General features: G+C 37.3%; 1 protein-coding gene across 1 annotated transcript in view; it reads right to left on the bottom strand.

Annotated features, from left to right (window-relative positions):
- Positions 1–13,831, bottom strand: part of cbl (Cbl proto-oncogene, E3 ubiquitin protein ligase) — a 144,800-nt gene that overhangs the window by 37,601 nt on the left and 93,368 nt on the right. Inside the window, exon 5 of the mRNA XM_072238167.1 lies at positions 2,208–2,329. Coding sequence (XP_072094268.1) covers positions 2,208–2,329 — 122 coding nt within the window. The remainder of the gene's footprint in view (positions 1–2,207; positions 2,330–13,831) is intronic.

Genomic DNA, 13,831 nt, shown 5'->3' with positions numbered 1-13,831 from the left:
GGATGAATGTTTATAGTGGTGGATGAGGTGCACATCAAGAAGCTGTTTGCCCTGGATGATGCTGACCTTAATTATTAGCAGATATTAATTCAAAATTCAAAGTAAATTATCAAGGTAAACATATGTCACCATATACTACCCTGAGATTCATTTTCCTTAGGACATTCCCAGTAAGTATAAAGAACACAATAAATTCAATGAAAAACCACACATTACAAAGGTGGACAAACAACCAATATACAAAAGACAACAAACTGCAAATACAAAAACAAAATATTAATAAATAATTAAGCAATAAATATCAAGAACATGATATAGAACTCATGAAAATGAGTCCATTGGTTGTGGAATCAGTTCAATGTTGTCTATGTGGACAACTTCTACCACCCTGTTCTAGTTAATTTACTTGGTCACTTCTTCAAAAAAAAAACTCAACCAAATTTATGAGACAGAATTTCCTAAGTGAAAAGTCATGCTATCCTTAATCATTCCTATCCTTTTCAAATGCAAATAAATCTTGATTCTCAGAGTCCCTTGTTATAACTTTCCCAACACTACTGCCAGGTTCAATGGCCTTTAATTCTCTGGCTTATCCCTGCTGCCTTTCTTAATTAACAGCAAAACATAAGCTGTCCTCTAGTCTCCTAGTATCTCACTTGAGGCTAACAAAGATACAAATTTAATCGGTCAAAGCCCCAGCAACCTCCTCCTTTGCTTCCCATGACATTCTAGGATAAACTGGTCAGGCCCAAGGGATTTATTCGCCTTCAAGACCTCAAACACCATTTCCTCCAGAATGTGATGTGCTCCAGAATATCACTGTTCCCTCCCTGAACTCACTAATGCCCTTCTCCACAGTAAGTAATGGAAAGGAGTTGAAGAGATCACCCATTTCCTCTGGTTTCAACTCAAGTTCAAGCTTATTGTCATTCAACTGTACACATGTATACCACTAAATGAAAACGTTCCTCTGGACCAAGGTGCACAACACAGAACAAGTAAATTAGTATTATCACAAATAAATTAACAAATAATAGGGTGCATTTACGATACAAGTTAAAAAGTAAACAATATACTCTACTGGCGCTTCATACATGATAAGACCTGGGTAGTGGTAGGGAGTTTAGTAATCTCACAGCCTGGAGGGAAAAGCTGTTTCCCATCCTAACAGTCCTTGCCCTATTGCTACAGTAGGGGTCAAAAAGATTGTTGGGTGAATGGGAGGGACCAGTGACAATGCTAAGGGCTCCATGCACACAGCGAGCACCCCTGATAAATATCTCGGAAGGTTGGAAGGCAGACCCCAATGATTCTCTCAGCAGTCCTCACAATCTTTTATAGGGTCTTGCGGTCAGATGCCCTGCAATTCCCGTACCAGATGGTTATGCAGCTGGTCAGGACACTCAATGGTGCTCCTGTAAAAATTGTTTAGAATGGAGGGGGGGTGGGGGGGGGGGAGGAGAAATCTCAGGAATTGAAGATGCTATTGTGCTTTCTTGGCTAAGGAGGTGGTATTGAGGGAACCAGGTGAGATTGTATAGATTACCATACAGATTCTTAAGTAGACCTACTTATAGAATCTTCTACGATTCCCGTTTATCTTTTCTTCCAGGGATATCTCATGGCGGCTTTTTGCCCTCCTGATTTCCATAAATGCACTCCTTGAACCCTTATACTCAAGGAACTCATCAGATCCCAGCAGCATAAACCTGGCATAAGCCTCCTCTTTCCTAACCACTCTCAATATCCATTATCAACCAAGGTTCCCTCATCCTGCCAAACTGCCCTTCACTCTAACAGAAACAAACTAGTCCTGAACTTGCCCTACTTCTTTTGAAAAGCCTCCCATTTGCCAGAAGATCCTTAACAGCCTTTTTCAATCAAATTTCCAGAGTTCCTGTTTGATGCCGTCAAAATTAGCACTGCAGTAGATGGGAACGTGGAATTCCTGTGGTATCTGAGCAATTTCAACAAGCTCTACATAACAAATTTGCCATGCACATATAAAATAGTTTTGCTGTCCCCCCATCAGAGCATATGAAGTACATTAAAAATGAAATATTTTTAAACTTTTAACAGCCTTACGACCTCTGTGGTACAGGAAGGATAAATTATCCAAAACACAATGCAATTACAAGATAAATCTGCCCCATTCCAGCTCTGGAGCCATTCTTTATTCTCAATAACTTAACTCTTAATTTCCTTACCTCCCAGGTTTGTGGATGAACTTTTGGAGTCTTGCTTTTACCTCATCATAAGTTAAGAAGGCCATGTAACCTGGATGAGTAACAGCTAATGAGTTCCAGTTTCTGAGCAATGATGACCATGGCTATGGAACAGAAACACATGGTAAGCCCAGTGGATTTTCTGCATTTGAAAACTAAAAAATTATAGCCTAAATAAATGCCAGAAATGCTCAGCTTGGGCAGCATCTGTAGAAGGAAAAATAGAATTAACATTTCAGCTCAAATATCCTTTTGAAAACTGGTAAAGAGAAAAACACTTGCTTCAGATTTATTATCACTGTTTTCTATAATGTGAAGTTAGTTGTTTTGCAGCAGCAATACAGTGCAAAACATAAAAATGAATATAAATTACAAATTAAATCAATAGCACAAAAAAGTAATAATGAGGTAGTGTTCATGGACGGTTGAAAAATCTAATAACAGAAGGGAGGAATCTATTCTTAATTGGGTGTTCAAGCTCTTGTGCCTCCGTCCCGAAAAGAATAGGGCATGTTTTGGATGGAGAAGATCCTTAATGATGGATGGCACCTTCTTGAGGACCACCCACTGCAATTCACAAAAGTTTAAAAAAAGAATGACACTCAGACAAGTTGCAAATAATATTTGCATAAAATAGTGACTTCAAATTCTGGTCCAAGTGATAAATGCTAGCCTTACATAAATCAACTGTTTTAATTTCTACTTGACAATCTGGAAGATACCATTGTGATGCTAATAGTTTTGATTCAGACTTAAAGTAGCACCAATCTACTGTCTTCGACAATGACGTTAAAAAAAGTGATTGCTTAAAGCTTCTAAATAGTTAATTTACAAACTACACAGGTCCATTAACTGCTGAAAAATCTGAGCCATATGTAAGATAAATAGGGTTACACTTCACTCAACTGTCCTTAAAAGGTCAGAGTGGAACTAGAACTCATGGAAGTCAGACTAAATTTAATATGCTGGGCATAACACCAGCAATAATTACAATTGTTTATTCTCACCTCATTTTATCCTGATTTAGAAAAATGCTGACCTAATTAAGCTAGATGTTTATTGAAGTAATTATGATAGAAAATTCAACTGAATAAAACCCACTGATGAGGATATACCAAGCAGTGAAATATATTGGCTTAAACACTTGTTTGGATTCAATGCTTCTAACTCCATAACAAATTTTTCGTTGCTCATTTTCTCTTGTATAATAGCTTTATGTACAGATAAGAAACCTAATCAATATATTACAAATTTGCTTTTCAGTTTTTATAAACATAATTTTCTGTTCCTGATGAGCTGTGTAAATGTACCAAAGACCAAGGGTTGAACTGGGACCTTGCAACCTTGCACATTAAAGCTGATTTGCTCATGTCCCACAAATTCCATTTCTCAAGTACAGCTTCCAAATTTTTGAGCTGTGATACCTTTAATCAGAAATTGGAAGACTTTTTTGCTTTTAAGATATTGGAACTTCACACTTATGCAGTGAACAAGCGAGCTACTCATAGCTACTCAAAATCAATAGTGCCATTAAGCACAGTGCTTGGGCACTGCCAGCACCGCTTGGTCACAACATTGTCCCAAATTAGGGCATCAAAGCTGAATGGCAGAGGAATAGCTGCCTTCAATTACATAGTAGCATTTATACATTCATGACACCAAGGAGACCTAGTAAAGTCAACAGGGTCAAAGGTGTAATCTGACACAGTACTCACCTACTGAGTAAGACGCATTGCAGCCTTCAACTTAAACAGTTCAAAATTTCAATCAGTATTTTTATTTCAGATTTTTACCATTCAATCCTTCTCCAAAATGACATTTGCACCATTACAGTGAAATCTCGCCACTATTATTTAAATCACCCGTCTTTGATTCTGAAACCTCCTTCCCTTTTTTCCTTTAGTCCCTCACTTTCACTGTATTTTAGTTGCATTTTCTGCAACTATTCCCATTCTGATAAAAACGTAGCAACAGTAAATATCAATGTTTTGTCTCTCTAGATACTGTCTTAGTACTGTTGACTTCTACCTACCATTTACTGTAATTTACTTTTGAATATATTATTCTTGTATATTGATCTTCATACATTATCTGATGTATCTGGTATGTGAAATTATGACAACACTGATTTTATTTCCTGGAATTTTATTTTAGCTGCTGACCTCCAATTATTTGATAAATATTTGAGATGAAGCGGATAAATATTCCGCTTCATCTCAAATTGTAATCGCAGTTACATATATTGCAAAGGATTTCACTTCAAAAGAACTTGAATCATTCAGATGTGAAAAGCACTAGAAATGCACATTTTGGAACAAAATATCAAGTTAGTTATTTTATGTAGTGCATGTTTTGTGGTATCCTATACAGATTAACCTTTCTTCAACTATGTGAAGTCATGCAAGTCCCTAATAGCAATGATCCTTTTGAGCAGTTCAAAGATTATATCCCAAAATTGTTTCTAAGCAACCAGACTCTCCATTGTCAAAAGTGGGTCTGAAAGGAAATAACTTTTAATAGAAATATTCCAGGTTCAAAACACTCTTTTTCAGCTAATTTTCAGCTCAGGCACTTAAGATATACACACACACGCATCCAGATATACATACATATACATTTTTAATTTTGTTTTAAATTTTGGACTTTTACATTGGAAAATAAACCTCCAGTGCAGCACTCTTTATGGTCCTTCAAAATACTGGTCAGTAAACCTACACCCCAGATGGGGTTATGCACAAAATGTACAGAAGATTAATTAGAACATTAGAAAGTTTTTGACAAGAACAGGCCATTCAGCCCAAAGCTTGCCAAATTCCTATTCACATATTGTGTTGAAATGACTATAGAGTTTACATTTGAAAGTATCTGAGGTACTACTCTCAATGGCACAACTAGGTAGTTTATTCCATGTGTCCACAACACGCTGTGTAAAGAAATGCTTCCTGAGAGAAGTCTGAAATCTCCCTTTAACCAGTCTCCACCTATGGCCCTGTGTCCTCATTGATGGATTAATTTTGAAGTAGCAGCTGGTATCCACCTTACTTATACTCTAATGATTTTGAACACCTCTATCATGTTTCCTCTCATTCTACGTCTACTTAGGCTAAAAAGATTTAACTCTTTCAATCTTTCTTCATAGCTCATATCATGCAGACCTGGAATGAGTCTCGTTGCCAGTCTCTGAACTTTCTGTAGTGCCCTCACATTCCTCACAAAATATGGAGACCAAAATTGTACACAGTACTCAAGGTGTGGCCTCAAGCACATTATACAGCTTAAGGACAATGTCTCTTGACTTGAACTCCACTGAGCAAATTATATAGCTCAATATTCTATTAGCCTTCCTAATCGCTTCTGTGCATTGTCTAGTGATGAGTGTACCAAGACATCCAAATCCTTCTCATACAGTACACTAACTCAAGAACCCCCCTATTGTATATTTATATCTAATATTTCTACTTCCTCTATGTAATAGTTTACATTTTCTTACATTAAATTTCATCTGCCATTTATCTGCCACATCTGGATTTTGTTTCAATCTAACTGTATTGATTCTGCTGCCTGAATGTCATCAGCCCATCCCCCTAATTGCATCATCGGCAAACCTTACTAGTGTCCAAATCATTAATGTAAACTAAAAACAGCAGCAGCCCCAAAGATGATCCCTGTGGAACCCCACTTTTAGCATCTTCTGGGTGTGAAAATGATCCTCTAACCATAACTCACTTCTTTTTGAGCCAATTCTGTACCCTTACCCTGAATCCTTACCTCCTGTAATTTGATTATTAACCCCTTGTGGAGTAACTTGTCACAAGCCTTCTGAAAGTCCAAGTAAATGAAATCAACCACTATTGTTATCATAAATTTTAGTTGCCTCTTCATAGAGCTCTAGCTCATTAGTAAAACATGATTTCCCCTTTCTGAACCCATGCTGGCTTTCTGCTAACATGCCTGTTCTTACCAGCTGCTTTTCCATCTCATTCTTTATTAATGGTCCCATTATGGCTGATGTACAAGTTGTTATGATCATGGTGTCTCTACAACATCTTCCCTGTTATTTTTGTGGATGGGCATAATGGCAATGGCATTAAACAAGCATGAAGTTCTTCCTGCAAAGAAAGGTTTTGTATCAGCTTAACTTTAAATTTAAGCTGATGCAAAATTCAAACTAAACAATCAAAGTATCGAATCTTCTAATAGCCAAGACTACCAAAGGCATGCTGATATTATTCAGGTTACATATACTTTTTAATCCAAATTGAACCAACATCCAGTGAGTTAATTAATATCTGATCATCCATCCCTTGGCTTATTTTGACCCAAATTCAGCCTCTCTCTCTTAATAGGTTCATGCATGATCCTGTGCTCTGTATAGCATTTTACCGCAATATTATGACTTCTACTAGGGTTGGCACTGGCGTGATGCCCAACCACTATAGAACTACTGCTGAGTGGAAAATAATATGCACCAACACACTAGCTACATTGTTTCTCATAAAATGTACAGTTGAGATTACATACAAGAAATTAGCATGCAGATTCAGCAGCTCTATCCAAACTCATCTTTCTCTTGTGCCTTCAGATCAGATTATTTTTGTATAAATACTTAATCATACCTTTAAGGGGAGCAGGCATAGGCCATGTAATTACAAGCCTTTGAGGCTAACGTCAGTGGTAGAAAAAAAGTTATTGGAAAATATTCTGCATGACAGGATAGGCTAAACTTGAAAAGACAGATTAATTAAAGGATAGGCAGCATTGGTTTGTAAATGGCAAATCTATCTGACCAATTCAAATGAATTTAACAAAGAGGTAACAAAATGTATTGATAAGGGCAACGTGGTTGATATAGTTTACATGGATTTCTGTAATGCTTCTGTCAAGGTTCCACACTGGAAAACGGTCCAAAGGTTTAGAGCCCATGAAATCCAAGGCAAATTGGATCCAAAAGTGTCGTAGTAACAGGAGGCACAGGGTTACAATGGCAGGCTGCTTTTGTGATTGTAAACTCATAAGTGGTGCTAGGACCCAGACATTAATGATTTGGACATGAATGTAGGAGGTACGATTAGTAATTTTGAAATTGAAATAAAAATCAGTGATGTCGACCTTGAGAAGATTGCCTTGAGCCACAGTAATTGTTGATCAGTGCTAAGACAGGTAGAGCATGGCAGATAGTATTTAGACACAAATACAGCAGATGCTGGAATATGGAGCAAAACAAAACAAATTGATGGAGAAACTCAGTGGATCAAGCAGCATCCATGAAAGCAAAGAGATGGACAACACTTTGGATCAAGACCCTGTGTTAGGATGGGCTCCCGGCATCCACAGACACAGATAATCTATTACTATAGATTTCTGGTCTCTGTACAGCTCCATCTCTGTCAGGAAGACCAAAGGGCCCTTAGCATCTTTCTGGAACAAAGATCCAACCCTTAACATTCTCATCTTCCTGGCAGAACTTCAGCTTGTTTTCAACAACTTCTCTTTTGATTCGTCTCACTTTCTACAAATTAAAGGCAAAACCATCAGCGCTCACATAGACCCCAGCCATTCCTGCCTTTTTGACGGCTGCCTGAAACAGTCATCTTCTAAACTTACTCTGGCATCCTTCCCCAACTTTACCCCATTGTATAGGTGGTAAAGTGGATCTTACCTTTCACACTAAACCAATGTCCTCTAGTTTTAATTCTCTCTGCCACAGGAAAAATAAATGTTCCTACTATCTACCAAATCCTTCAATTTTGCATCCTTCTATCAAGACTGATTGCTCCAAGGAAAACCAACTGAGCCCTCATAAATTAAATAATCCATCCCAAGTTGCATCCTGGTGAATTTTTTTGCACTCTTTTTAGTACAATCATGCCCTTCCAGACATAGTACTTCATCTGTGGCCCAACCAGCAATTTATAACATTGTACCATAACTTTCTCTTAACTTATATTCTGTGCCAGTGCTAATGGAGACAAGTATTTTCGATGTTATTTTCAGCACCTTGGCTTCCTGTGCTATCAACTGTAAGAATCTTTGGAGGCAGATACTCTCAACATTTTAAATAGCCTGATCGGAATAACCAAGCCGAAGTGCTGGTAGATAGATATTTGATTGCAGGCATGGTCACAGTGAGATTGTTTCTGTGTTGCATGACTATTATGAAGTGCCTATTTCCATTGACACTCTGGGGCAAAGACCTACTTGAAAAAGATTAAACAAATGATAAATAAAAATGGCAGAAAGAATCTGAAAACTGAAAACGTGTCTGAGAAGAGGTGGGGGTAGAACAGCAGCTACAAAATCTGTAGGTGGTAACAGAATTGCAAAATCCTGAAACATTTGGCTGCAGTAGAAACACTCATAAAGTCCCTTTTGTTGACCTGCACATCACACATTTTAAAAATCAAGCTCACTGTATGTAAATTGTTTTAATATATTTGACAAATTACCAAATGTAAAACCAGTTTTGCCAAAGATTTTCTTGTATAAAAAAGAAATCAATAGAAAAATATATAATTTAATATCTTTTACAACCTCAATTTCATCTCTGTTGCAAGGCAAAAACCATTGAAGCCAATTTGCATACAGCAAGAACTCAAAAAGCAATGATAGCAACCAAGTTATCTGCTTTACTACTACAGTTCGCTTTTATTCGGAACAGTAGCATTTATTTAATTGAACCGATTGGACTCTACCAACTCAAATTTAAGATTCCACTTGAAATTCTCCCCGCTTTCTCTTCGTACAGATTTAAATGCAGAAATGTCAACACTAAAAAGCTACCTTAATGCTTGTAATTTGGTGATCTTACCCTCTTTTTCAGATATTAACCAAATTAGATTATTTCCACACAATCAATTTCCATATTCTCTCACAATTCCACATTTTCCATCACTACTTCTACAGGCTGAGGAATTCATCTCACTTGATAAATGACACAGATAACATATGCAGTACCATTCCCTGAAATTACAAGTACTGAAAACTCCTCATTCTATTTCCATTACACTGCAAACAAAGACAAGTCCAGTATTCAGGATATACTAGCAAACAAGAAAGGAAACATTTTTAACATTAATAGCATTAGTGACCAGCAAGAACACCACTGCAGAATTACCCAAATAAATTTAGTACAATAAGCAGAATGACACCAATTAAACACAATACCTGAAGGCTGAGGGATTCAAATGATTTTGTTAGAGTAAAGTTTTTAGTTAGAGTTAAATTTATAGTTAGTTGTACATAGTTGATTCAGGATTAGCCTTTGTATGAGCATTGAAATCAATCTGAAATGCAATCAGAAGTGTACCGCAAAGCATTTTTGAAATTATTCAAACTGGAGGTTGAAACTACTCAGATCATTTAAATTTAACTTCTATGGACCAGCAAATAGTGTACATGTAATTAAATTCTGATAAAAAAATATCCAGTATGCAATATAAACTTGATGACTAATCTATTATCAGTCATTACCTTAATATTTATTATTCTGTAGCATGTGATCACTTTATTACTGTAGATGCTGGGCACCAGTGCCAGATTAACCTAGTAGCAAAAGTAGCATATGCTACAGGCCCCGCACTAAATGCTTGCAAGCTGCAGTCTGGTGAAATTGGCATCCCACCGTATTCTCACGACAATCTGGCAATGCTGTTGTTTTCACGTCAGGGGAGCTGCATGCTGCATGGTATGTGTGTGCAGGCGTGTGTTGGCTCCTTGCTGTGTCGTGGCGACCTTTGTGCTATCTCCCATGCTCCGAAGCCACTGCAGCGTGCGCTGTTACACCGCGGGAGGGTGCACCGCTGCGGTGAGCCTGCGACAAGGGATGTGCGACTGGTTTTATATAGCCCAGTTCATGATTCCTCATTTTTTTCCCCTGATTTTAGGTAGTCCAAACCAGCTCAGGAACATACAAGATTGGATTAGACTGTGAGTTTCAACTTGTATTTCCCAATTGAAATCAGTTTCAATAAGCAACTAAACAGATAATTTTCAGAACACTATTCCTAGTTGGTTGTTGAGTGCATGTGATCCACATGTGCTCATAGCCACAACAGTCACATAAATTTGCTCACTAGTCTTTGTTGATACCGCTACTTAGCTTTTGTAACATAAACTATTTGTTTTTAAATGCATATTTCATTAATTTTTTTCCATTAGGATTAAAAATGAACTAAGGAGCACCATGGGTCAAAACAGATTGAACAATCTCACTCTAATGAGCATTGAACATGAACTTCTGCGTGAAATAGACATTTCCAGTATCATCGACAAATTTACTCATGCTAAATCTAGAAAATCTAACTTTTAAATTGTAGTTTTGTTACTTTTGACATTTGAAATTGATACCTAAATGCAAGTAATACTATTACTGAAGTGTCAGACATTTGTCGTATTATCTGGCTGCACAGCAAATGAAAAAAATGAATTACTTTACTATGCAAGTAAATAATTTATGTTTTAATACTTATGTGCATTTTTTAAAATTTAGGGCCCCTTTATAACATATGCTACAGGCCCCATACTAGCTTAATCTGGCCCTGCTGGGAACCCCTTCTGAACTAGACTATTGACGTGGTTGCTTAGAGACTTAATTTAAAAATGAGGTAATTTAAACTGTAGAAACAAAGTTTTGTAAAGTAACAGGTAGACAGACTTTAAAGTACTTAATCAAGTTATGAGCATTGAGCTCAAAGTTTAAAGAGCAGCTCAACATGTCAACACATGTATGTCACCAAAATATTTTTAGCTCTGAGCATTCCCTTCCACCAGACCTACGATTGTTATACAAGTACACACAGAGGTTACAGTTTGAAACTTTTGGATTTCCTCAAAATGTCCCATTTGAAGTTACTGACTGACTGCAGTCAAATTCAATTAAAGGAAAATGCTGATCAGTCACAGATGTCAGCAAATGTCCACAACAATCGTTTGACTTTACAGTCTGCCGAAACAGAGATCAGATATCTATTGGAGTGCAGGATAATATCTAAGAGAATGCAACATTCCAACTTTCTTCTAATGGGTTTAGGCATTAGAGGACGAGAGACGAACAGAATATGGAATGAAAAAGCATGAAGGGGGAGAGATTACCGGAAGTTGGAGAAATCTATGTTCATGCCATCAGGTTGGCGGCTAACCAGACGGAATATGAAGTGTTGCTCCTCCAACCTGAGTGTGACCACATCATGGCAGTAGAGGAAGCTATGGACCAACATGTTGGAATGGGAATAGGAAGTCGAATGGAAATGGGAGGCCACCAGAAAATCCCACTTTTTGAGGCGGACGAAGTAAAGATGCTCAAAGTAGTCCCCCAATCCATGTCAGGTCTCACCAATGTGAAGGAGGTAACACTAGGAGCACTGGATACAATAGGCACCTGAAAAATTCGCAGGTGAAGTGTCACCTCACCTAGAAGGACTGTTTAGAGTCCTAAATGGCAACGAGGGATGAGGGGTAGGGGTAGATGTAGCGCTTGTCCGACTATTCATTTTATTCTTATTCTTTTGCAGTTCAAACAGAATACTGGGAAAAAAAATTGTAAAAAGATATACTTAGCCTCCAATGAACATTTAATTAAGGTATGATTATTTTACTGTAATTAGCTTTTTGAAAGTAATTATTCTACTTAATTGCAGTTATTTGATATGTATGTCTCAGGTTATACTCAATTTTTAAAAAGCTCTGTACACAACTTACCATACTGAAGTACATTGTTAGGTCCCACTACATAATGGACTGGTTGGGCACAGGAGTACATTCAGCCAGAGACTCATCCCACCGAGATGCAACACTGAGCGTCATAGGAAGTCATTCCTGCCTGTGGCCAAACTTTACAACTCCTCCCTTGGAGGGTCAGTCACCCTGAGCCAATAGGCTGGTCTTGGACTTATTTCCTGGCATAATTTACATATTACTATTTAAATTATTTATGGTTTTATTACTATTTAATTATTTATGGTGCAACTGTAACAAAAAGTAATTTCCTTCAGGATCAATAAAGTATGACTATTTTCCAACAAATGTAAATCTTCAAGTGTACACTTCCTGCGTATGGATAACACGGTCCATTCACAGGAAACACCACATAATTTTACAACTTCACATTACTCCAGTGACTTAATCCACACTCTTTTAGTGAGTCAGGGTCAAAAGGATAAAGGGAGCGAAAATTCTTCTGATCAATAATAAGAACAGAGGAAATTAGGAATTACTGATACAATTTCCACTCACTCAAAAGAAATTAAAAGAATAAATTCTAATAGAATATATTAAACTATATTTCTCTTACCATTTTACCCAGCTGCACTGGGTTCAGCTTCTACAATGTGAAGTAGAACTTGTACAATTTGAATTTACACCAGGTCTTAAATTGCAGAAAACACTCTAACGAGTACACAAGTCAAATGGAATATTACGGTTTCATACTATCAACATGAACCTTAAACATGGGGATAGAATGCATAACCGGGAAGTGGACTTTTGGGTCACAGAGTGAGCAGGCAAGTAAATGAGGGCAAAGGGGGAAATGGGAGAGAAACTGATCTCATTCCAGGAAATGGCAGCTTTTGGGAGGGAAAGTGATCGCTTAGTACCTGATATTTTCTCAATAATCCAGAGTCAGGGAGTTTCAACCATTAACCTAATCACAGGAAAACTATGCTAATAAGATCTGTTCAATAATAACCAGAAAATGGAAAAGTCATCTGTCATTAATGAAAGTGCCGCATTCACTCCTTGATGTTAATTGATACACCTGATTTTGTGAGGAATGATCACAAATGAGAAACAGAAAAATAATAGCCAAAGCAACACATTTTGAAGATGAAGTGCAAATATTTAAACGAATGCTAGTGTGATATTGCATGATATTGAGACACTTTCATAGAGATAAATGTTTACATTTCAAAGGTTTTGCAGTAACTGCAGTTTCAAAAAAGAAAAGGAAAAATTTATTTGGCTCAGACAAAACAATCAAGATATCTAGCATAAAATCTGCTATATTTTTGTATCATTTCATTCCCATACAGAACCACTCTTAACATGATTATTGCATTAAGTCACTCAAACTTGCATATACCATTAGATTTCAACCATACCATGTGAGATGCTTCTGGAGAAAGAAAGACTTGGATTTATATAGAACTTTTACCTCAGCATTTCCCAAAACACTTTGTATCCAATAAAAAGGCAATCGGCCAGACCAGGCTTCTCTGGTCTTCTTCAAAATAATCCTGAGAGATGTTTTATTATGTTCACATTAGCAAATGTACAGCCTTGGTTTAATACCTCTTTCAAGGTACAGCAACCCCAAGGTATTATCGGCAGAGCTTTGCGTCAGTTTCTCTGAGTTATGAGGTGACCAATCTAGAGAGGGAGTGCATTAAAACAGCTACCTTTTCAATTAGGGCTGCGACCATGGATTAGACAGCAGAGTTTTGCGGCAGATTATCTGAGTTGCGCAGCCACCATTCAAGAGAGGGAGTGCATTAAAACAGCTACCTTTTCAATTAGGACTACAACCATGGTTTAGATGGTAGAGCTTTGTGGCAGATTACAAATTGTGCTGCGACCAAACAGAGCGAGATTGCGTAAAAACAGCTACCTAT

Source organism: Mobula birostris, chromosome 20 (assembly GCF_030028105.1).
Source record: "Mobula birostris isolate sMobBir1 chromosome 20, sMobBir1.hap1, whole genome shotgun sequence".
Classification (NCBI taxonomy): Eukaryota; Metazoa; Chordata; class Chondrichthyes; order Myliobatiformes; family Myliobatidae; genus Mobula; species Mobula birostris.
Note: the sequence above shows the minus strand (reverse complement) of the source record. Positions and strands in the feature narration are given on the sequence as shown.